Below are 25,932 nucleotides of genomic sequence, written 5' to 3'. Positions count from 1 at the left end.
CGGATTCTTCTCAACAGAGGTTTTTCCGAACCGGTGGTAGATTTTTTGACATTCATAAGTGCTTGTTGTAGCCTAAATTGAATAAAGATATTTTGACTTTGACTTTTTGAAAGGACAATGGCTTCAGTTGTTCCCGGGGGAACTATGAATTTACCTACGTGTAGTTTTTCTCCCCAAGGGAGTTATAACTTTAGTTTATAAAAAAATTAGTAAGTACGTCATTTCGGACTAAAGAGTCTGTCTGTGGCACCGTAGCTCTTAAACGGGTGGACCGATTTGAATGCGTTTTTTGTTATTTGAAAGCAGGTTTTCTAGCGATGGTTCTTAGACATTAGCCGTTTTTGAGATGTTGAACTTAGTAGTGACAAAGTCGGTGGTTTTCGTCCTTTGTTGGTTAGGTTATCTGTTTAGTTTTTTTAAGGCAGTCGGGTATATCAGGGGTCGGGTGGGGATATCTGCCCCGGCCGGGGATCGAACCCGGGACCTTAAGCTTCGCAGTCTTCTCTAACCACTTGGCCATCCGGTCGTCATAGTTACGTTGTAGTTAAACTGCAATCTGAAACGCTCCTTAAACTCCAGTTAACAATGCCACCAGGCTCGCGCTTGGCCGTGGATCATGTTACAAGCTGCGCGCGCGCCGGACCCCTTGCGCGAAGCTGACGCTCGTTTCATAAAGTTTGAAGCCACAATAGTACACTTGTATTTATATTTTTAGTGAACTTTGATCGGATTCCCGGTGGTCTATTTGGCAAGACCCTGGCGCGCGACACTGTAGATAGAAAGTGCGGGTTCGAATCCAGTCAGGCGATATAACTTTCTCGTTTTTAAAAAATCCTAGATATCCTTTTGCAAGGCTGCAAGCTCTTTGATCAGATTCCCGGTGGTCTATTTGGCGCGCGACACTGTAGATAGAAAGTGCGGGTTCGAATCCAGTCAGGCGATCCATAAACTTTCTCGTTTTTAAAAAAATCCTAGATATCCTTTTGCAAGGCTGCAAGCTCCTCTCAAAACCTTCGATATCGTAATTTCACACACACACACACAAACATCAAGTCTGTCTTATAATCAAAATTAGCTTTCAAAGCAAAATGGTTCAAACATGTTTATTTATTTACTTTCGCTGAAATCGAATCGTGGATCTATATATTTGAACATGTTTTGAAAAAACAAAATGCAGTTTGATTTGATATTAGAACCAGTTTTAGCAGGCATTTTCTGATCAAATTGTTACATTTACACACACACAAACATCAAGCCTGTATTCCCAAATGGGGTAGGCAGAGCACACGAAACGTTACCGCTTCGGAGCCACTTTTAGCACTTTAGGTTTTAAGTTTGACAAAAACGGTACAATAGTGACAGGTTGCTAGCCTGTCGCCTACGGTATACCTTAACCTATACCCTCAGTCGCCTCTTACGACATCCACAAAAGAAATGGAGGGGTGTATTCTAACCAAACACCACACGGGTCACGGGGGTTGTAATTTCAAAGTCCAATTTCTCAAAAACGGCTGAACCACCGCAAGGAAACTCGCTTTCGCGTGAACTAACTGCATCGAAATTTGACGGTCTATTTGAGAGCTACGATGCCAGAGATAGACATCAGCATCAAACTTGTAACACCATTTTGAGTCGGGGTTTAAAAAAAAACAAATAATATTAATAAGTAGTTTGTTAACAAAATATTTAACACAAAAAAAAAACAATAAAACGCCAATCGATCATATTGGACGGTTACTTAAATAAAAAACCTCATGACGTCTTAATAAGTAGTAACACCACGCAATAAGCATCATTTTCGTTCGACACAACGACATTGCATAACTTTGTAAATTATAGCAAGATTTATAATTCAGTTCTAAAGATTACAACAACTATGCTCATTTCTTTGATTTTAAACTCTCTGCTAAACTTTATAAAGTACAAAATTCAACTCTACATTTGTCAACACAACTTTTCATACAACTATCTGTCAACATTTGCGGACGCACTGAACTTTATAACTTCGGTTCTATGGTACATATTTGCGTATCACGAAATTTTTAACTTGGTAGCGTGTGACAGGTACCAGTTTGACAGCTTGTAAGCCGCATTAATGACATTTGCTGTCAAAATTACGCAGATACGGCTACTGTAGATTGCAGTTCGCGATAGGTGTTTTTTGTGATAAAATAATTATTATTATCAAGGAAGCGTATTACTGCATAACTTTTTTTATAGCCTGTAATGCCCCACTGGTGGGCAAAGGCCTCTCCCCTGGCTTTCCAACTCGCGCTATCGGCACTTATGTCTGGCCAGTCGCTTGAAAACGCGTCTATACTGGGTTTTGATATGTATTTACACTTATGCAACTTGTATCCTCATAAAAAAAATTCTTACTAATAAAATACATACACAAATTGCTTTCGTAAAAAGAACCTACAAACATCACTTGAGAGATACAGATAAAATTAAACTAATAAAGCATAGGACTGGATATGGTAGGAGGAACATTCTATCAGAGGGAGCACGACTATATAATGACCTGCCTGTTGAAGTTAAAAAGTGTAATACATTAGGCATGTTTAAAAGTAAACTTAGAGATTATATTAGTGTTAAGGTAAATTAGATGTTACGATTAGCTGGAAAAATCTTACTAAAGATTGTTCTTTATGAGTAATAAAGTCTTTAAACCTAAACCTATTTAACTAAATGTTAACAAAACAACGCCAATTGGTGTCTTAAATATGGAAATTCCCCATTAAAACTATCTAAAAACATTTACATTTCTGTATTGTTAATGTATTATTGTATCTAAACATTTACATTTCTGTATTGATAATGTATTGTATCTAAACATTTACATTTCTGTATTGATAATGTATTGTATCTAAACATTTACATTTCTGTATTGTTAATGTATGTATTGTTTCTAAACATTTACATTTCTGTATTGTTAATGTATGTATTGTATTTAAACATTTACATTTCTGTATTGATAATGTATTGTATATAAACATTTACATTTCTGTATTGATAATGTATTGTATCTAAACATTTACATTTCTGTATTGATAATGTATTGTATCTAAACATTTACATTTCTGTATTGTTAATGTATTGTATCTAAACATTTACATTTCTGTATTGTTAATGTATTGTATCTAAACATTTACATTTCTGTATTGTTAATGTATTGTATCTAAACATTTACATTTCTGTATTGTTAATGTATTGTATCTAAACATTTACATTTCTGTATTGATAATGTATTGTATCTAAACATTTACATTTCTGTATTGATAATGTATTGTATCTAAACATTTACATTTCTGTATTGTTAATGTATTGTAACTAAACATTTACATTTCTGTATTGATAATGTATTGTATCTAAACATTTACATTTCTGTATTGTTAATGTATTGTATCTAAACATTTATATTTCTGTATTGATAATGTATTGTATCTAAACATTTACATTTCTGTATTGATAATGTATTGTATCTAAACATTTACATTTCTGTATTGTTAATGTATTGTATCTAAACATTTACATTTCTGTATTGATAATGTATTGTATCTAAACATTTACATTTCTGTATTGTTAATTAGAGATGTGCCGATCATGACTTTGGCCGACTAGCCGACTAGCCGATTAGTCGGTTGTAAAGAAGCCGACTAATCGGCCGACTAGTCGGCCAAGCCGATCACAGCTTCGGGGATTTCCGTGACGCATTGTTAACCAGCTGATTTGGGCGGAAGTCGCAACCGACGCCTGTAAGCGTCTCGGAACCTGTTTATTTTATTTTATTCGTATTATTTTATTTCTAGATTTTTGCTTTTGTATCTGTCAAAGCGGTGTTTTTGTGAAAAAAAAATATTGTGTAAAAATAATGCCTACTATTATTGTTCATTAAAGTGAGAGCTAAAAAAATAATAATTAAAATTTAATCATGTCAAAAAGAACGGCATCCGAAAAGGCTATAGAATCGTAGATAACATACATGCGTTGCGGCAGGTTATACAGAAGACCGAAGAGTATAACCTCCCCCTTTGCCTTGCATTTGTAAACTACGAGAAAGCCTTCGATTCGATCGAGACTTGGGCTGTGCTGCAGGCTCTCCAGCGGTGCCAAGTTGACTACCAGTATATCGAAGTGTTGAAGTGTCTGTACGAAAACGCCACTATGTCCGTCCGACTACCGGACTAGAGCACGACGCCTATTCCTCTGCAGCGGGGAGTCAGACAAGGAGATGAGATCTCTCCGAAACTGTTACTGCTGCACTGGAGGATGCTTGCAGGATTCTGAACTGGGAAGGACAAGGCATCAACATTAATGGCGAGTACTTTACTCATCTTCGATTCGCCGACGATATTGTAGTCATGGCTGAGAGACTATGGAGGACTTCAGTGCTATGCTCGCCGACCTCAGCAGTTTCCGACCGAGTTGGCCTGAAAATAAACATAGACAAGATGTAAGTCATGTCTAATGTCCATGTTGTGCCAACTTCCGTAATAGTCGGAGGCTCTGCGCTCGAAGTTGTTAACGACTATGTATACCTGAGACAAACGGTCCAGATAGGTAGATCCAATTTCGAGAAAGAGATCACTCGTCGAATCCGACTCGGCTGGGCAGCGTTCGGGAAGCTTCGCAGTGTCTTTTCTTCCAAATTATCGCAGTGTTTGAAGTCAAAAGTCTTTGACCAATGTGTGTTGCCGTGATGACTTACGGATCTGAGACGTGGTCGCTAACGATGGGCCTCATGAGGAAGCTCAAAGTCACTCAGAGGGCTATGAAGAGGGCTATGCACGGGGTTTCACTGCGGGATAGAATCCGAAATGATGATATCCACAGTAAAACTAAGGTTACCGACATAGCCCGAAGAATTGCGAAACTGAAGTGGCAGTGGGCAGGGCACATTGCTCGCAGAACTGATGGCCGATAGGGTCAGAAGGTTCACGAATGGCGTCCGCGGACCGGGAGACGAGGTGTCGGTAGGCCTCCAACAAGACGGAGCGACGACCCGGTTAAGATCGCGGGATCGCGGTGAATGCGGAAAGCACAAGACGGTCTGAGTGGAGAGAGCCTTGGAGGAGGCCTGTCCATGTGACATGATGATGTCAAACAGAAGTCTCGTGTATGGATTTTTTGAACAATTAGACAATGATTCCGGTAAAGTCAAGTAGGTATAACTAATGACAAAATATAATTTCTCGTGTGGGCAAGGAAACACAGTACTATACTACAAAAATTAACAGCTTAAGGTTTTTATATAATGTAACTCCCCCTCTGTGTACCCATACCTACATGAAAATAAATATTTTATTCAAATTATACGTACAAAGTAAGAAGCCGGATAGTCGGCGCTTTTTGCCGACTATTCGCCGACTAGTCGCCGACTACGAAAGTGGCCGGATAGTCGGCTTTCCCGACTAGTCGGCGACTAGTCGGCACATCTCTATTGTTAATGTATTGTATCTAAACATTTACATTTCTGTATTGGAAGGAAAAAGAAAGAAAGGGAGACAGTGTCGTAGATGGGAGGACGACATCAAAAATATAGCAGCATTACGTGGAGAAGGAAGGCACATGATCGTACTCTATGGACAGCTTTAGGGGAGGCCTATGCTGGGAAAGCAACTTAATCTTCTCGGAACCGGTATCCAGTGAAACTTAATATGTAAGAAAATGTTTAGTGCAAGATTAATGAATAGAGGCTTTTATTATTATTATTGAAATACACTGACAGAAATAGACTAACAGATAGAGGCAAACTGAGAAATAGACCAATTACGAAGTTGGCAAATTACAGTTATGACGAATTAAGTAGACGAATGTCGCTGAGACCGTTTAAGATCCTTGAATGTACCAAATCTGGCGGCTGAAGTTTGTTTACATTTAGTTAATTACCTAAACGTTTCAAGTACTCGTATAGGTCATCTCCCCACCTCCCCCTTGGCCTGCCGCGGCGCCGATAGCCATCCTGGGGCATCCTCTGTGTGGTGACCTGTGCCACCTTCTGGGTGCATAACTTAGCTTTTGCAAAAATTAAGGGGCTGTTTCACCATCCATTGATTAGTGTTAACTGACGGTTAAATGTGATGTCGTCTCCGTCTATTCGAAGAAAAAAAATAGAGACGGCATCACATTTAACCGTCAGTTAACACTAATCAATGGATGGTGAAACAGCCCCTAAATGTGATGTTTTTTCATTTTGATTAACTTTACAACAGGTCAAAGGTAGGTAGTTGTCTCTATAAGAAAGAAAGAAAGAAAGAAAGGTTTATTTTGGCTACCACCTAAAACTAAGACTAGAACTAGCACTAAAACTAAGAAACGATATTATACTTACTCCGCCCGCGTAGAATTCGTTTATCGCTATCCCGCGGAACTATGCAATTTTCCGGGATAAAACTATCCTGTCTCTCCGCGAACGCAAACTATCTGTATACCGAATTTCATCTAAATCGATTTAGCGGTTCAGACGTGAAGGTAACAAACAAACAGACTTACAATTTTCGCATTTATAATATTGGGACCACTCATACTCATACTTATACTCATACTCTTTTATTGGTAATATCGTTATTACATGTCATTTTGTTAAATTATTCTAATATATTCTAAGAACTAATTAATTAAATAATTTTCAGTAAATAATAGCCATTGGCTTATATTTAAGGAACTCATCAAAAGTGTAGAAAGAAGACTATAGTTACTTATAATTAGTTCGCCCAGCAGTCCATGGAATTCGCAATCTCAATCGATTGCATCTAATTTATTTATTAGCGCAATAAGGATATTTGCCGTCCTTTGCCTGTCGTTTGATTCGAGACTATTAAAACCAGTCTGCCCACAGAACTGTTAACAGGTATAGAAATGTAGCTTTTTTTCAGATTGTACTTTTTGTTGTCTGTATTGGCATTGGATTCATTTGCGTATCAAATTTCAAGTCGATGCCAGTAACCGTTTAGGAGTTCCGTCCTCCGGAGGCGATCCTGGCTGGACCACCAGGATGTCACTAGATTATTGTATTGTTACCTGATTTACATAAGTATGTCAAATTTCAATTCAATCTAACCACTGAAAGCGCGTCAAATTTTATTTGCAAGATTTGACCCGTTCATACATACTTACCTATGTACATAAAAGCTTGTAAAAACTAAAAAGTGACTTCATCAATACAACAATGACTCTTTATTGTACACCAGAAATAGTAAGCGATACAGAAAACTGGTACACAGAGAGAAAATTACAAGCTAAGCAATATGCGGGCTCAGAGCGATCTTTTTCAGGCAACCTTTTTATAGAAATAAGTAAAGACTAGATTACAGCAGGAGGTGCCATTTTGAATTTTGAGCATCACAATCGGTCAAACATAGATTGTGGAAGGACGTATACATAGAAACATTTCTATTCTTCTTATGAAGTCTGTGGTAGAGCTACAGTTCTAGCATCATCTAACTGGTTTGCTTTGTTAGCTGACTGTACGTAACTAAGCAACGAGAACATATTAATTGTTGGGATGGGAATACTTCTTGGAATCAATAATCTTCAGTATCTAGTGTACGAACATCTTTATCTTTACATCTTTCATCACCATCACCATCATCCCATAATCTCATGATCTCTCGTCATCCCGGAATGAGAGAGCTTGTGCCGTAGTTCCACACGGCCCAGTGCGGATTGGGAACTTCACTCACACCATCAAAATGTTTCGCAGATCTGTGCTGGTTTCCTCACGTTGTTTTCCTTCACCTTAAAGCTCGTGGTAAATTTCAAATTTCATTTCACACCCTGCGAAGCGATGCCGGGTATGAATCCACGATCACTATGATTTAGTTTTGTTGATAAATATAAAGTTGCGGTTTAAAAAAAAACCTTTTTTTTTCAAGCTGTTAGCACCTGATTTCGTTGGTCTTAGACGAAGATTTTACTTTACGCACTAGACTAGATAGATTGTACTAGTAGATTGTACAACAAGAGCATACAACGAGCCATTTTACCCAAGAGGTTCATACAGCCACCCGAGCCAGTAGGTACGGTGAGGGTGGATAGACACGTCGAGGGGAAAATGGGTTTGATGCTCGAGTTTTACAAAGAAAATGAAATAACAAGAGTGTAACTTTTATTTTTCACGAATTTCTATATTTTTTTTTAGTATTATTGATTTATTTTGATGGATTTGATCGATTTTTTAGTAATAAATAAAAAAATATAAAAAAAAGGTTGGTCTTAGACAAAGATTTTACTTTATGCACTAAATCATAAAAAGTTTTTTTTTATTAGACTGGATGGCAAACGAGCAAGTGGGTCTCCTGATGGTAAGAGATCTCCACCGCCCATAGACATTCTGCCAAGAGCGCAGCCTTTTGTTATGACGATTAAAGTTTCTATCTATCTATCTATCTATCTATCTAAGTATCGCCAATATTTGGAACAATTATATTTTTTCTTTTACAAATATAAAATTTTACTCGCAAATGTGATGAAAAACATTGTATGTCGCACGGGCGGTACTAGAATTACGAACATCGACTCGTTAAAGCCCTCAATCTTCGACTTCGGGTTTCTAATAGACTCTCATTCGTAATTTCTTATTTACCGCCCTTAAGACACAATGTACTATTTAATGCAGTCTACCTCTGTCGAGAATACAAACATAATAAACATAAGCAGTGAAAACGTAGAAGACATAATATTATAGATAGTATATTATATATAGAGTATGTTTAAAAGTAAACCTGTACCTTCTATCAGAGATCATTGTTAGGATAGTTATAGTTACAGTCAAGTATAGAGCAACTAAAATACAGAACGGACAGTGCTCTGTCACAGACTGATCATGATAGAGCTGCCTACCCTCCTAAGGCCCTCCTAAAAATAATTAATTTTGATTAAAAATACCGCATCAAAGTCGGTCAACCCGTTTGCGAGCTACGACGCCACAGACAGACAGACAGAGAAATACATATATTGGCGTCAAACTTATTAACACCCCTATTTTGCGTTGGGGATTACAAACTAATAAATAATCTTTATCAATATGCAGTGCACCTTCTAAACGATTTCTTAGAGAGGTAGATAAATAAAACGTTTGCTACTGCAAACACACACAATCAAGAATATATACATATATAAGGAATTCATTCTAATAAAAAAACACATCGGAATCGGTCCGTCATATTGAGAGCTAGATGCCGCAGACAGACATTGGCGTCAAACACTCCTCTTTTTGCGTCGGGGATTAAAAACTAATTGATAATTTCTTAGTTGCTTTAAGAGTATAATTTAAAACGCGCTGTTTGTCAACGTAAGTATCGTTGCAACCCCGCAACCCTTATGTATAGGCGGAGGTGTTATTTCTTGCGGAAGTTTTGCGGTAACGGACGCGGAGACAAAGTACCTTTACAACCCTATAACTATAACTTTATCGGTTCGGCAACCTACTAGTACAAAAGCTATACAGAATGGCTGTCTGCCCCCCGCCGGTTAAGCTTCCGCCAAGCAGAAGACGGCGTTTTAATAGAAAAAAAAACTATAACTAGTAAGGTATGTAACATACAATGTCTCATCTATTTCACAAAACCGACTTCTTTTACAAAACTACATGTGTCCTCCAGGCAGGTGCATACTCTTTGCCCAACGATTTTATCATTAATCATTTCGAATTAGGAACTCCGAGTCACGGTGACTCGGTGCTTTTAAATTTGGAACCGAACGATTGGACGCTCTTCTATTAAAAAAAAACTGACTTTTTTTAAACCTTAAAGTGTTGCCAGTAAAGCTTAAATTGTCATAGAGTTTATAAGAAACCATTTTGAATTTTAGTCGTTTGTTGATTTTGCTCGCATGAAATGTAGAAATTGTTCGTTCGAAGTTATTTTAACTAACTAGGTTAGGTCGAAGTGATTTCTTGAGAGGATAAGATTTTATTGGTAATACGAACGTCCTCTTGAGTATTCCATTCATCGGGTTATTCCCACCTGTTACCACCTATTTTTACCAGTGGTTACAGCTGGGATTTTTTTCCCATCTACCTTTTAACTACTTTAATTACCACCAATTACTTTAGTGTTAACATATAAGAAAAATATTTGCGATAAGATAAAATAACTCCATAAATATTGAATAGAATAGAACTTTTCTGAATAAGTATACTGAAAATAAACTGCTGAAAATTAAAATGAATGTGGTGGTAACTAATTTGATTTTTTCCCCATCTCATACCCACCAAAGAAATCGGTGGTAACTACTGGAAAAAAAAATCCCAGTTGTTACCACCAATTAGATTAGTGGTAACAGATGGGAATTTTTATTCCCATAAGTTACAAGTGGTAACAGGTTGGGAAAAAAATCCCATCTGTTACCACTGATATCAAATTGGTGGTAACAAGTAGGAATAACCCCATTGATCTTTACAGTTATTTTATTTCTGAAGAGTCAGGCAAGAAAAGTATTTATTTAAATTATTTGAGGAGATGCCACTAGAACAATTCATAGTCGAATAGTGCCGCCAATTAAAACATTAATAATTACAGTAATCATAAAACAATAACCCCTAGATAGAGCGGGTTCTGGAGGGAGTTGTGTGTGCAAAATTAGAGAACCGCATTCTTTGAATAGTTTTGAACTAAGAAAAACTTGCAAATTATGATTCTGAATGTTGCCAGGAGTGGTGGAACAAATATGTACTAAAAACAGAATAAAATAAATATTTAAAGGGGTCTCCCATACAAAAAAACGTGATCGTTTTGCCGTTTTTTGCTTGATATTAATAATCGCAACAGGTAGACGCTTGAAATATTCACAGAATCTCACTTTAAAAATAATTTTTTTTTTATTACTTATACCTCCGTGGGCGTGGAGAGTAAGCCAGCCGGTGAAAATTACTGGCACTTGAGGTATACCATCTTAGGCCTCTAGGTTGGCAACGTATCTGCAATACCCGGGTATTGCAGATGTTTATGGGCGGTGGTGATATCTTACCATCAGGAGACCCACTTGCTCGTTTGCCAACCAGTCGAATAAAAAAATAATAAAAAATTAAAACCTCCAATACATAACAAGTTACTATGGAGGGCTTCCATACAACAACCGTGTTTTTTTTGCTAATGTCTAATGTTGTCTATACAACATGTCATGTCTAATTTGTATGAAAATGGTACGGAACCCTTCGTGCGCGAGTCCGACTCGCACTTATGGGCGGTTTTTTTAATACTAAATTTTGTTATTATGTTTGTTATAATAACACCCAAGCTAAGTGGTTATAACCTTATAACAAGATAGTTTTTGTGTACAGAACACTAAAAGACATAACTGAGGTTTTCAGTTTTCAATATTAACACCTTGTATAGTATTTCGTGTATAGTCCGACAACAATTGCTCCATCGCCTTCCAGAAACCAAGGGTTTACAAATATAAGTCGTGGCCATAATTTAATAAGAGCCCACACACACCGCCCACGGCTGGGCATGTGCGGCGGACACTGTTTGTTTACAATTTAAATTTATGCGGGGGATTGGCTATATCTCAAGTTTTTTTCCGGTGGCATATCTTGGTGGGATGTGGGAATTTTTTTAGGCTCCGTTTCCACCAGAGATGTGCGAGGGGGATCCTTCCGACTGCTATAATTTTATAAGTCATAATGTAATGTTTGTCATAAGTTTTGTTAGTCATAATTTATTTTCCCGCTGAAACCGTACATTTTTCATAATTTTTTAAGTGTTTCAATGGTCGAACTTTTTTTTTTTTTTGTCCGGGTGAGTGGTTAGTTCCAAAGGAATGCCGAAAAAGTTTGAGGGCTTACGGCATAGATGTCGCTAGCGTCGCTGCTTAAGTGACTAAGTAAGAAACACAAGCTGAGATATGAGGTGCATAGGGAAATTCGTGTCGGTACCGTTGACCATCAGTGGTGTAGCGGTATAGCACGCGGTACGGATTACCGAGGACCTGGGTTCGATTCCCAGTGATGGTCTTATTTTTCTGTTTTTTCTGTGCACCTATATTTCAGTTTGTATTTTCAAAAAAGAGTTATGTCAAAAGTTACATTATTACTAACAATTTTCGATCAATCGATATTAGACCCGTCCTTGTCTGTAGTCATATCTTGCAAGTTAAATTCGACCAACTTCCAGTAGTCGGATTGATTTGAAATTTGGTGTACTTATGCAAATTGCGTGTAATCTGGTAGTGACATCCTGGTAGTCCGGTTAGGATCGTCTCCGCAGGACGGAACTCTTCAATGGTTAATAGCATCGACTTGAAATTTGGTTTGGTATGCAAATGTAGTTTGGGTGGCGATGCAAGTGAAGTCAGCAAAAAAGCTGATAGCAAAAATGTTTGTACTTCCCTGCGTATTGAATATAATGTAAATATATGTCGGAGTATAGCCATAGACGATGGCGCTATATAACGCAAGTATAGGTAGATTCATTCACGAAGCCTTGACGAATAACAGTTCAAAAAAGTTGAAACTCACTCTTAACTCTAGCTAATGTTACTCTAATTTTTTGTGGCAATCTTGTTAAAATTCTAACTCATTCACAGTTAACGAATTGGTTCCATTTCCAAGGTTCAGGGTTCCGTGTCACTATATGGTTAAAAAAATGGTTATTGTCATACGACATGGCCTTCAGTACAAATCGGGCCGGGTTCGAACCCATGATCCTCTGCTTGACCATCTTTCGATACCTACATAGTGTGTGAAGTCTCAAATCCGCACAAGACCCGCGTGGGAACTACTAAAAAAATTGAAAATACAAACTGAAATATAGATGCACAGAAAAAACAGAAAAATAAGACCATCACTGGGAATCGAACCCAGGTCCTCGGTAATCCGTACCGCGTGCTATACCGTTACACCACTGATGGTCAACGGTACCGACACGAATTTCCCTATGCACCTCATATCTCAGCTTGTGTTTCTTACTTAGTCACTTAAGCAGCGAGGTCTTATTTTTCTGTTTTTTCTGTGCATCTATATTTCAGTTTGTATTTTCAATTTCGGAATTTTGGAATTGAAAAAAAAATACAAAAAGATTCCAAAAAACCAATCTTACTAAAAAATGTGCGAGTCGTACTCGTACATGAAGGGTTCCGTACCTCCGTACAATGTTTTCAAAATAGTTATAACATGTATAACTTTAGTCCTTCCATGGGACTCAATCTACCTGTATACCGAATTTCATCTAAATCGGTTAAGAGGTTTAGAAGCAAAAATGTAACAAACAAACAGACTTTCAATCTTTCGCATATTTACAGTATTAGTGGGATATACCTCTGAAAAATTCTTTAATACAAGCACATGTCAAAATAAAGTACACAAAGTTTTTTTCTTAACGGCTACGGAACCTTATCCCGGGTGTGTCCGACACGCTCTTGGCCGGTTTCTTCTGTTTCGTTTCGTTTCGCGCCGATTGGATCCGTCGTAACTTCATTATGCGCAGGCGCCGCCCGCCGCGTCTCCGATAGATACCTTTGTATGAGGAAATACGTTCATTCAGAAGCCATCATCATCATCATCAGCCGGAAGACTTCCACAGTTAAAACAAAAAAAAACAATATCATGGTACATTATTGACCCCAATTGACCTAGTCCCAAACTAAGCAAAGCTTGTACTATGGATACTAGGCAGCGGATAAACATACTTATATAGATAAATACATAAATATGTATTTAAATATACATATTAAAAACATCCAAGACCTGAGAACAAACATTCGTATTATTTATACAAGTATCAGCCCCGGCCAGGAATCGAACCCGGGACCTCAAGCTTCGTCGTCAGGTTCTTCAACCACTTAGCCATCCGGCCGTCCAACTTAAACAAATGTATTTTTTTTTTTCAAACCGCGACGTGTATGTGACATGAAATTTTGCACTGATACAGCCGAAGGAAAATATATCTATACAGCCATAGCGTCAAAAATGTGTATCCATCCATCGACCTTATGTTTAGTTATATACATAAGGTTATCTATATAACTAAACATAAGTTGTTAATTAAATAACTGAAAACCAAAAAGTAGTTTGCTCAGAATTGAGAGTAGAATCGATTATACTGTCTTTTAAATTAGGTTGTGTTTGTGTTCTTAAACCCCTTTTTTGTAGTGCCCGGTCTAAAAGTCACGACTGTAACAGGTGCCAATTATAGTACATTGTGTCTTAAGGGCGGTAAATAAGGAATTACGAACGAGAGTCTATTAGAAGCCCGAAGTCGAAGACTGAGGGCTTTAATGAGTCGATGTTGGTAATTCTAGTACCGCCCGTGCGACATAGTTTTTCATCACATTTACGAGTAAATTTTTATATTTCTAAAAGAAAAAAAAAATAATTGTTCCAAATATTGGCGATACCTTAGGCTGCGCTCTTGGTAGCGCCGCCCTCCCCCCCTCCCCTCAGCATTCACCGCAACGTGGATGTGCATGTGGTCCTGCAGCAGCGCGCGCAGCACCATCAGTACGCACACTGATTCATTTACCGACCTTGGGCTTCATGACAAACATTGTATGTCGCACGGGCCGTACTAGAATTACGAACATCGACTCATTAAAGCCCTCAGTCTTAGACTCTCGTTCGTAATTCCTTATTTACCGCCCTTAAGACACAATGTACTATTAAATAGCGAGGTGGCATACTATTTCGATAATTTAATACTGGCCGCTTTGCTGTCAATGTGTGATTTTCTCCTAAAATCTCAAAGCGCAACTGACAAAATTAAATAAAAATCATGAGTGTAGAGTTAGTAATAAAGTAGGATAAAATAACTAACTTGGCAAAACCCACAAATATCTTTTCAAATAATAAAGGTATTAAAAATAAATGCAATCAACTTTTTTTTTTTATTAGCCTATTTTTGTGTCCCACTGCTGGGCAACGGCCTCTCCTCTCTTGCTCCACTCCTGCCTTATCAAAGGCGAGCTCCCGCCATCCCACATTATAGGCATCTAAGTCGTCCCTCCATCTCCTCTTCGGTCTGCCTCTATTACGGTATCCGTCACTAGGGACCCATTCCGTAACAATTTTGGCCCAACGTTCTGGGTTCATTCGACAGACATGTCCAGCCCAGTCCCACTTCAACTTGGCCGTCTTCAACAGATCAACTAACTAAAAATTAAAAAATATTTCTGGTGTGCCTGAGGTTTCCAGTCATTCAATTAACACCTTGTATAAAGGTGTAGAGATATTTTTGACGACTTGGTAACGTACATATATTTATGCCCTTGACTGTATTTAGGTAGTACTTAAAGAAGTAAATGCAAACCACGCTGGAAATCACTTTTGGATATCAATATTTCAGTGCAATTAACGCGTTTGAAACAGCAATAAGTAAGGCTTGTTAGAAAATAAACTACTGTGTGACCACCCCTTTTAAAAAACCAGACCTGAATGTGACACAAATTGAGAAATAAGCTGTATTTGAGGAACACCGAAGCTCATACAAAAAAAGGCCAACGATCCGTGAAATGGAATGTGTTTTACAAAATTCTTACAAACACATATTATAAAACCAAAAAGACACAAAAACCTACGGCAAAACAATACATTTCAACCTTATTAAGAGTAAGCTAAAGTGCGGAATGGATCGACACTGTTTCGAACTTGTTTCTTTTGGTTGGAGTGCGGAGTAAAAAAGGACGAAAAAACTACTTGTATGGTTTTGCCTCGGCGCACTCGTTAACGTTAGGGATTCGTTAGGAGTGGTTATTACCACTTTTTTAAATCTCAATATGAACAGTAAAGGTCTCTACACACTACAACGTATCATACCATGATCGTATTAGGAACGCTTCAGAAACTGCCACGCGACGGCGACGGTTGGTTACGAAACGTGCTAGTGGGCATAGTCTCATACTGTTTAATACAAAGAATATATTTTTGCCTCACACGTTGCTGTTACGGTCATGGTACGATACCCTTAATAAGTTAAAAAAAAAAAAACATTTTTAATACAAGCTTCTTTGTCATCTATACCACGTTTCCGTACCAAATTTCAAGGCGATGCCATTAACCCCCTGCAGAGACGTTCCTCACCGGACTACCAAGTTGTCACTACCAGACTATTCTAAAGTCACCAGATTTACATAAGTATGCCAAATTTCAAGTCAAACCTGGTCCTTGTTTGTTAATTAGATCAGGAAAAATTGTGCAACGTGTCCAGAATGCCTGTGCAAGGTTCTGTTAAATGTACCGCCACGAGCCCACATTACGCCTTTTCTTAATAATGGGAATTTGCTAAATATGGCTGCTCGTAGAAAGCTTCACCTTGCCTGTCTTCTTTTTGATGTAGTGCACAGGGAGGTGCCGTTTATTTATTTAAGAAGCTTAAATGGTCTCAGAGTTATAGGAATAACCAGGCTAGGTTCTGTAGCTGTGTACTTGTATGTCCGCGTCTTCATTCTGCGGCCTTCCGTGGTAGTTTTCGCTATCAGGCAACTAAGTGTTGGAACAATTTTGCCACCGCCCATTAGAGCTGTGCAGTCTAAGTTTTCTTTTAGAAAACGTTTAAAAGCGCATTTATTGGCTATTCAGCAAAATATGCCGTAGCGAAACAAAGTGGGCTGTGTAAATGGGTGAAACTTTGTTCTGTTTGTCTGTTGTTGTTGTGGGTAAATGCATGATGATGTTTGTATCTGTTTATTTTTAGTTGTGTTTCTGTCATGTAATTGTCACCGGTTTTAAACTTATTTCAATTTCTGTCCCGCATTGTTGATAAGTGTTTTAGGTTAAGTTTAGATTTAGTAACCCTTAAGGTTAAGGTTCTGCAGAATATCAGCGTTGCGAGCAATTCGCGACATCGTGCTGAGCCAGATTCCCTTTTTGTGTCCATTCTGCTCTTTTCGCTTTTGTTTTGTTTGTTTTTGGTATGTATTAATGTGACCAAATAAATATATTTTCTTTCTTTCTTTCTTTCTTTCTTTCAAACTGATCACAGGAAATGGGTCAATTTTACCTTCGAGATTTGACCGAAATAAACAAACAGGGCATTATCTTGGTGCAAGCTTCGACGTTGAAACAGTTCCATTTCCTAAAACTTAAGTTATTTATGCCAAATGCACTTTTTATATTGACTCTACCTAGTATTATCCAATCTGCATAATTCAAGTTCGATTACTAAAAGTGGTTACTTACATCACTTTACCTAAAAAACATTAAATCAACTAAAACAAATAAACATAACAAATAAATGGTGCCGAATATGATTTTGTACCTTTCGGTGTCGAGACCCTTGGTCCGTGGGGCCCTGGCACTCTGAGTCTCTTCAAAGATCTCAGAGATAAGAGAGAGACTAAGAGATACCACAGGAGACTGAAGAGCTGGCAGTTTCCTCGCTCAACGCATCAGTCTTGCGATCCAAGGGGGAAATGCTGCCAGCATCTTTGGTCAATGCCGCAGGGCCCATTTTTAGATTTATTATAGTTTTAGCTTGTTTAATTTTATTGATCCTAATATACCTTTTTTTTAGTTGGACCTGTATTGTTCTGGAAATAAATAAAGACCTATTATTAGTTTAAAAAAAATTAAGATGTAATAATAAATAACCATATTAAACAACAGAAAAAAAAACAAAAGGCGGTAATAACAGCGCACACTTGTGGGCGTAAGACAATTAAAACTAATTGAATTACCAACTAACTGAATAATGGTGGGTTGTGGCCGCTCTATACAATTACCGACTTTTTGTTGGCCCCCTGTTTGACTTTTTTGTCATTTTGACTTTTATTTGTGTAGTTTTTTTGGTTTGAATGATTATGTCCAAGGTGGTTGGGTACAAAAAAACCGTATGTTTTCTGAGTTTAGGACATTATGAGGCTTGTATGAATGTTATAATGATTTATTACTTAGTGCACTCAGGGACGTCTCTTTATTTTCAATCGTCATTTTAAGTATTTTGGAATAAATAAAAAATATGTATTACGTTGTAATAAAAACAAAGTCGACCTTCGCTAGTTCTTTTTAAAGTTCCGCAGTTAAAAAGGGAAAAAGGAATCCCTATAGGATCATGTCTGTCTGTCCGTCCGTCTGCCACATCCAATTTACTCAGAAACTACAGAACCGATTGGGTTCAAATTTGGGATGTAAGTTAATTAACCAATTTTTCATTTGTTACAGATATAAAATGAAACCAGTAGCCTAGAAGACAACAAAATGGACAACTACACAGTAGACGACGAAAAGTCAGCTATTTACATAAACAAAATGGCGGAAAGGCTGCCTACTTTAAAAGAAATCAGAACAACTAATGACAATATTATAGACTTCAAGAATCTTTATCCAATATCTAACATAGCATATAACCATTTCGGTCTCAAAGAAGATTTGAAGAGAAGAATGAAGAAGGACCAAAAGTGGTATAACTTATGCTTCATCAGTGTCTGCATAAGCTTCATATTTGGTCTAGCGATAGGAGTAATACTTATGAAATCTCAAACAGTTCATATTAATAGAGTAACCGTCAATACCAGTAGAGATTTAAGAACATTAAATTCCTTAAAAGACGAAAAGACTGATCTTGAAAAACTTGATATGTACGCGTCAGTAACTTTAGCAGAAAACCATAAATATAACAAAGATGTTTATCCTAAAACATTAACAGAAGATATGAAGGAGATATTGAAGGATAACAAATCACACCATAGACATGTTATATCTAATATTTTAAACAAAACCTACGTTCCTAGTGATCAGACTGTGCTATACGACAACATATACTGGGGTCCTGAAGTTGAAGATAATATGCCACAGGGATACGGGGAGAACACAGGAGAGTTATGGGAAGAATATGTAGATCAAAGTGAAGTGGTTAAGATGAAGCCGGGGTGTGGAAGGATGCAGAATAGGCTGGTTGTATTCAAGGATGGAGTGCAAGCTTGTGTGAGATACAGGCAGAATACGGATCAAATACAAGGAGAGATCTTCAGTTTCTATGTGGCGAAGTTGATGAATTTGACAAATTTGGCGCCGTCAGTCCTGAAAGTAGTAGATTTGAAGGATAAACTGTGGAGCAATGTCGCTTCTGATATAGTAGCGGCGCAATGGAACGCTAACAGAGCTGTAGTACTCACTCAATATATACCTAGCTTAGAATCTGCGACGATACCAGACATATTCAAACCTGCGAACCGACATTTAAACAAACATGATGTTTTAAGTATGACTTTAAAAGAAAACGAAACAGCGACTAAAGAAATTTTAATAGAAAAGATAAAAGCGAAGACTGTTAAGGCGAAGAAAGTTGATAGTTTTGACCATATCGATGTTCAGTTGAATAAGAAAAGCATTGATGTTTTTGTTGAGCTTGCTCAGTGGTCTGATCTCATTATATTTGATTATCTAACAGCTAATCTAGATAGGATTGTTAATAATCTATTCAATTACCAATGGAATGTTAATATTATGGATGGTCCTGCGCATAATTTGGCTCGCAAAATGGACAGTGGTCTACTTCTTTTCCTAGACAATGAATCAGGACTCTTACATGGTTATAGACTTTTGAAGAAATACAATGTGTATCATAGTTTGATGTTAGATAACTTATGTGTGTTTAGGAAAACGACGATAGACTCTTTGAAGAGATTGCATGAGATCCAAGGGGTGGGGGTGAAGTTAAGTGATTTATTTCATAAGAAGAATAGTGCAGTGATTAGGGATATTCTTCCTCCGTTGCCGGAGAAGAATGCTAAGATTCTCCACGAGAGAATAGGGAAAGTTTTGAGCCAAGTCGAGAAATGTGAGAAGATGTTTTCTAATAGGTAAAAGGTGTCTCAGAACGAATTCTGGTTGACACAATTGAAGAAATATACTGAGATACAACGCTAATAAAATAATTCTTTATTCTAGCATTCAAAACCAGATTATTTTTAGTTACTTTCTAACAAATCAATAGTTAGTCATTGATGGTTTTTGTGGCAGGTTACTTTAAAGCAAAGTAAAAGTCCATTTTCAGAAAGATACATTTTGATGTTACATAACTTAGCGAAAAATTGAATCACAATTAGACATCTAGATTATGACTTGGTTAGTATTCAGGATGGACTGTTTTCCTTGTTGGTGTATTTTCATTGGCATCTTCTTGGACTTGTAATTCCGGGTTGTCAACTTTTCATCTGTACAGATCCTAGTGAACAATGTTTTTTCATCTTATTTTGTCGTATAAGTTCGTATTTCTCTTTCTTTCTCAATAAACTTTAGTAAGCTAGTTGAGAAAGCAAGATTACACACGTTGCTGCTCGCCAGTTCTGTTAGCTTGAACTTGGCTTGCCACGCTACCGATAAAGACGAACTTTTACGGCAAAATGCGACAGCAAAATATTATTAACTAGATCTATATCAATGACAGTAAATCGATCCCTGATCCTTCTACTCTACTCTGTAAACTATATCAGTCAATAATAACAGTTTTGGTAGCATGTAAGCATTTTTTGATACCAAATATTATTTATTGTAATCACAGTATTGTGAATATTATGTAAAATGTCTGTGCCAGTGTGTTATCGCGTGATATTTATGTTTATAAATTAGCCTAATGATAAATGTAAATAGTGTTTAAGAATAAAATTATGCCATTAAAATATTTTAAAATATTTTTGCATATTTTTTACATACAAGGTGTTAATTAAATAATTGAAGACCTAAGACACCCCAAAATATGTTTTCATTTTCAGTTACTTGATTGCATTTATTTTTAAATATCTTCATTATTTTTAAAGATATTCGTGTGTTTCGCTAAGTTCTAACCAGAGGCGTCTTTACCTATAGTGCAGCGGTGTTAGGGGCGCCGACTGCGGCACTTTGTACCTATTTCATTTTGATCGCGCGCTTCCTAGATGGCGCTAAAGTAATAATTGCACACGGGCGCTACATGGGCTGAAGACGCCGCTGGTTCTAACCTTATCTCTAACTCTAGACTCACAATTTGCAATTGTCAGTTGCGCTTTGACGTTTTAGAAGAAAATCACACATTGACAGCAAAACGGCCAGTATCTAATTATCGAAATAGTGCAACCTCGCTAAAATATTTAACTGACGCCTGTTGCTGTTCAACTTTTAGACGGCGCAATAAAAAGGGATTTAAAAAAACAAACACAACCCGATTCAAAACACAGTGTAATCAAATCTACTCTCAATTCTGAGCAAACGACTTTCTGGTTTTCAGTTATTTAATTAACACCTTGCATAACTGACTCGTAATTTGACCCCTACCTCCCTGATGATAACTGCAGATGAAAGATGTATCTCACTCTACCCGGGTGGAACTCTTTCATAATCAATGCCGCTATGTTTTATTTTTCTTCTTCTCTTTTAAGATATGGCTTTTCTGTCCTAATTAATAGAACAATTTCGCCAGTGTCAAGGTAAACTCTCTTTGAGAGGGACGTTGTACGGTGATTGTAGTTTTTGCAACTTTATAGTAAAATTCCAGAAACCACGTGGAGACAACTTGCGCATTAAAAAATGCCAGGCACGAGAGCAATATAGAATTTTGTGATCACTGTTCACTGTTAAGGTTAATCGCCGCATAAAACACTATCAAAATTATACTTCAACTAGCCAAAGAAACAGAAATAGCAAAATTAGATATTGCCTACATCCGCCATGTTCGAATGCTACAAATCGAATCCGCTATGTTTTCATTGGCAAAAGTATGGGATGTCAGCACAAAGTTTGCAAAGCATTTCTTCCCCGACTGAGCTGAAAGTTGATGTACGAAATTTGATTATAGGCCACCACAGAACTTTATCATTGTGACATTTCATGTCATCCAATAAGCATTGCCATAGACAAACCAAAATTATTTACTAGGGCAAGGTTCTATAGTGGCCTAGGAATCAAATTGGCTGACCGTACTTATGTAAATTTATTGACGATATAAATGATGAGCCAAATTTGGACGTTTATGTGAAACGTTTTTGAGTTATGAGGGGGTCAAAAGTGGTTCCAAATGGTTCGGGTAAAATAACACACGGTGCTGCTCGCCAGCTCTGTTAGCTTGGACTTGGCTCGACACGCTACCGCGTGTCTATAGATCTGGTCGTCAAGTTCTGTTGGTCCGTCCAGTCAGGATCGTCTCCGCAGGAGGAAACTCTTCAACGGTTAATGGCATCGACCTGAAATTTGGTATGGAAATGTAGTTTGGATGATGATGCAAGTACAGTCAGCAAAAAAGCTTGAATTAAAAAGGAAAAACATGGGAAGTATTTCTGTCAAAAGCTATCTTAAATGGAAGATAAATTTTGGTGTCATATAAGTAAGAAGGCTCGGCACGGCAAGCTGAGAGATGTGGGTTCGAACCCTGGCGAGCACCTTAAACATTTTGTTAATTCAATCTTAATGACAACAGCCACGCTTCTAATATTATAAATGAGATAGTATATCTGCCTGTCTATTACATTTTCACGTTTCAGCCGCTGAACTTTGGTATGAAGATATGTAGTTTGAGATCCTGGGAAGGACATAGGATAGTTTTTTATCCCGAAAAATTGAGAATACATGAAGTCTACGCGGACGAAGTCGTGAACAAAAGCTAGTAAACACATAAATTAAGGAAGAGCCGCAAGCTGTTGCCCGCGTATTTATCGGTAACCCGCGGGAACTAAGAATGCGATTCAGAATGGGATAAAAAACTATCCAATGTCCTACTCCGGGACTCGATCTATACCGAATTTAAACTAAATCGGTTAAGCGGTTTATACGCGAAAAGGTAACAAACAAACAAACAAACTTTATTAAACTTTCGTATTAATAATACTAGAGTTCACCCGCGGCTTCGCACGGGTAAACTATTCGATCTGGTAGTTGCAATTGAAATTCCGGGATTTTACAAAATTGATATCGTGAATTCGTGATCTTCATTGAGGTTGTGTTAAGAACAACTTTAAAATTTCATGACTCTATACCCAGCGGTTATTATTTCGAGATTTTATCCCTATCCCATGAGAATATCCAAATAAAAAGTAGCCTATGTGTTAATTCCAAACGTCCAGCTATCTACTACCGAATTTCATCCCAATCCGTCCAGCCATATTAGCGTGAAGGAGTCACAAGCATACACACACACAAACTTTTTCATTTATAACAGAAAAGTAGGAAGTAGGATTAGTGGGATATAGGCATAGTCTTCCAAGTTGGTTTCGATGACGACGACCCTAAAAAAACTATTCTATAAATCATGACGCCTAATGGGCTCTGATTCGGCCGGCGATTTTCGAATTTCGTAGTAGCCCCCTGTGCCCGGCAGAAAGTGTATGTTGACGACAACACACCAATGTTGTCGTCCACATACACTTTCTGCCGGGCTCAGGCAACCCTAAATATCGTAGGCCCGAACGGGATACAGCCATTGTTATTTATATTAGACAGAAGACAGGCAGTCATATTCATGCATTATTAATTGTTAAGGGCACATGCAGCGCTGCAATCTTACCAGCCATCTTTCAGCCTGTACCACCAGATACACTCAATAACCTAACCAACAAAAACCGGCCAAGAGCGTGTTGGACACGCCCAAAATAGGGTTCCGTAGCCATTACGAAAAAATCCTACTAATATTATAAATGCGAAAGTTTTGTGAGTGAGTGAGTATGTTTGTTACTTTTTCACGCTTAAACGGCTGAACGGATTTGGTTGAAATTTGGCGGAAGTTAGTTTATAACCTGGATTAACACATAGGATACTTTTTATCTCGATATTCCCACGGGATAGGGATAAAATCTTGAAATAACAACCGCTAGGCTTAGAGTCATGAAATTTGGTATGTAGGTAGTTGGACGTCTGAAATAAAACATAAGTGACTTTTTGACCCGATATTCCACGGGATACCTAGGGATAAAATCTTAAAATAACAACCGCTGGGCTTTGAGCCATGAAATTTAGTGTGTAGGTAGCTGGACCTCTGGAATAACACATAGGCTACTATTTATTCCGATATTCCCACGGGATAGGGATAAAATCTCGAAATAATAACCGCTGGGCTTAGAGTCATGAAATTTAGTGTGTAGGTAACTGGACATCTGGAATAACACTTAAGTGACTTTTTGACCCGATATTCCCACGGGATAACTAGGGATAACATCTCGAAATAAAAAACCACTGGGCTTAGAGCCATGAAATTTGGTATGTAGGTAGCTGGACCTCTGGATAACACATAGGCTACTTTTTATTCCGATATTCCCACGGGATAGGGATAAAATCTCGAAATAACAACAGCTGGGCTTAGAGGCATGAAATTTGGTATGTAGGTAGCCGGACGTCTGGATAACACATACGCTACTTTTTATCCCGATATTTCCACGGATAGTTTTGTAACTAAGGGACCCCATACATCCGTGTATTATTGTTATTATTATTTTATATTTTTCTTTAATTGTATACTTACTGTAGTTTTAAGTATTTTATTTGTACTTATTTATTTTGAAAAAATGACTTTCTGCCAAGCTTCTTGCGGCGCATTCTTCTTGGCAATGATGGTCTTTCCGAAAGTGCTGGTATTTAAAAAAATGACGTGTAAAAGTGCTCATTGCGGCCTATTTACTGAATAAATGATATGAATTTGAATTTGGATAGGGAAAAATTTTGAAATTTTAGCACTGGGTTCAGAGTCTTGAATTTTGTACAGTTATTCACAACACAACCTCAATGAAGACCACGATATAAATTTTGGAAATTTCCAGGGGAATTTTGTAAAATCCCGAAAATTTCAATTGCAACTACCAGACCGAATAGTTTACGCGTGCGAAGCCGCGGGTAAAAGCTAGTAAGTAATATTTTTCTAAGGATTTCGTATTTTATTTTGAAAATTTGCACTTTAAAGTTGAATATTTCGCAAACAAATCACTGAATCGAAAAATCGTCTTAGCAACCCCCTAATGATTTTAAATATACCAACGATACCCCACACTATAAGGTTGGATGAGAAAAAAAATCACCCTCTTTTTAGGTCTATGGGAGGCACATTAATTTTTTATTTTTTATTTTTTTAATTGTACTATTTTGTCGGCATAGTTTACATACATATTCATGCAAAATTACAGCCTTATAGCATTGATAGTCCCTGAGCAAAGCCGCGGACGGACAGACAGACATGGCGAAACTATAAGGATTCCGTTTTTGCCATTTTGGCTCCGGAACCCTAAAAAGAAAAATGCTACTCATTGACAGTTTTAACAGTTTTTCTCAAACACTGAAGGGAGGGGCGCACCATCAAGGTTTTCGTAAAAAAAATCGTAGATCCGGGGCTGGGTGGTGATCTCTTACCATCAGGATACCCACTTGCTCGTTTTCCAACTAGTCGAATAAAAAAAATTGATAGCGATTGCGAGCATTATAAACATTACGCAATAAACCCTCTGGCTTTTTTCAAAGTCAAAGTCAAAATATCTTTATTCAATTTAGGCTATAACAAGCACTTATGAATGTCAAAAAAAATCTACCACCGGTTCGGAAAAACCCCTGCTGAGAAGAATCCGGCAAGAAACTCAACGAGGTATATATATTTTTTTACTTTACATGGAACAAGAAGACATTGCTGTCCCTTAAAGCAAGTCTCCCGCCCGTATACAAGTAATATATTCGTATCCCCAACCTGCGCCTGCGACGGGCGTGTTTGTTTGTATACTAATTAGTTTGTAAAACTTACTAATACAGTATTTGATATTTTTTATTTACTTTATAAGTTAAAACTTGACAATGCATGAAATCGAACAGAAAAACAATTTTTAAAATATCTTTAAGTATAATAGAGTTTTAAAATGTGTGAATTCAAGATTAGACAGAGAAGACTTACTGGCATTTGACGTCACACGCAAGTAGCGTGTATACTTGCTGCATAGAGAAAAGCGTTTTAGAAAGAGGCAGAAATATAGTTTTTTTTTTAATCGCTATAAATCCAATTTTCAACCGAATTAATTTTTCTCTTCGCTAAACATTGTCTATGTGTGTATATTTTTAGG

The 25,932-nt window shown here is 37.5% G+C and overlaps 1 protein-coding gene across 1 annotated transcript in view; it reads left to right on the top strand.

Annotated features, from left to right (window-relative positions):
• fj (four-jointed box kinase) overlaps positions 1-20,568 on the top strand; it is a 32,743-nt gene extending 12,175 nt beyond the window's left edge. Inside the window, exon 2 of the mRNA XM_074109426.1 lies at positions 18,098-20,568. Coding sequence (XP_073965527.1) covers positions 18,134-19,741 — 1,608 coding nt within the window. The 5' untranslated portion in view covers positions 18,098-18,133 and the 3' untranslated portion in view covers positions 19,742-20,568. The remainder of the gene's footprint in view (positions 1-18,097) is intronic.
• The last annotated feature ends 5,364 nt before the right edge of the window (positions 20,569-25,932 follow it).

Source organism: Choristoneura fumiferana, chromosome 28, assembly GCF_025370935.1.
Source record: "Choristoneura fumiferana chromosome 28, NRCan_CFum_1, whole genome shotgun sequence".
NCBI classification, from domain to species: Eukaryota; Metazoa; Arthropoda; class Insecta; order Lepidoptera; family Tortricidae; genus Choristoneura; species Choristoneura fumiferana.
The sequence above is the reverse complement of the archived record's forward strand: the minus strand, read 5'-3'. Positions and strand labels throughout refer to the sequence as shown.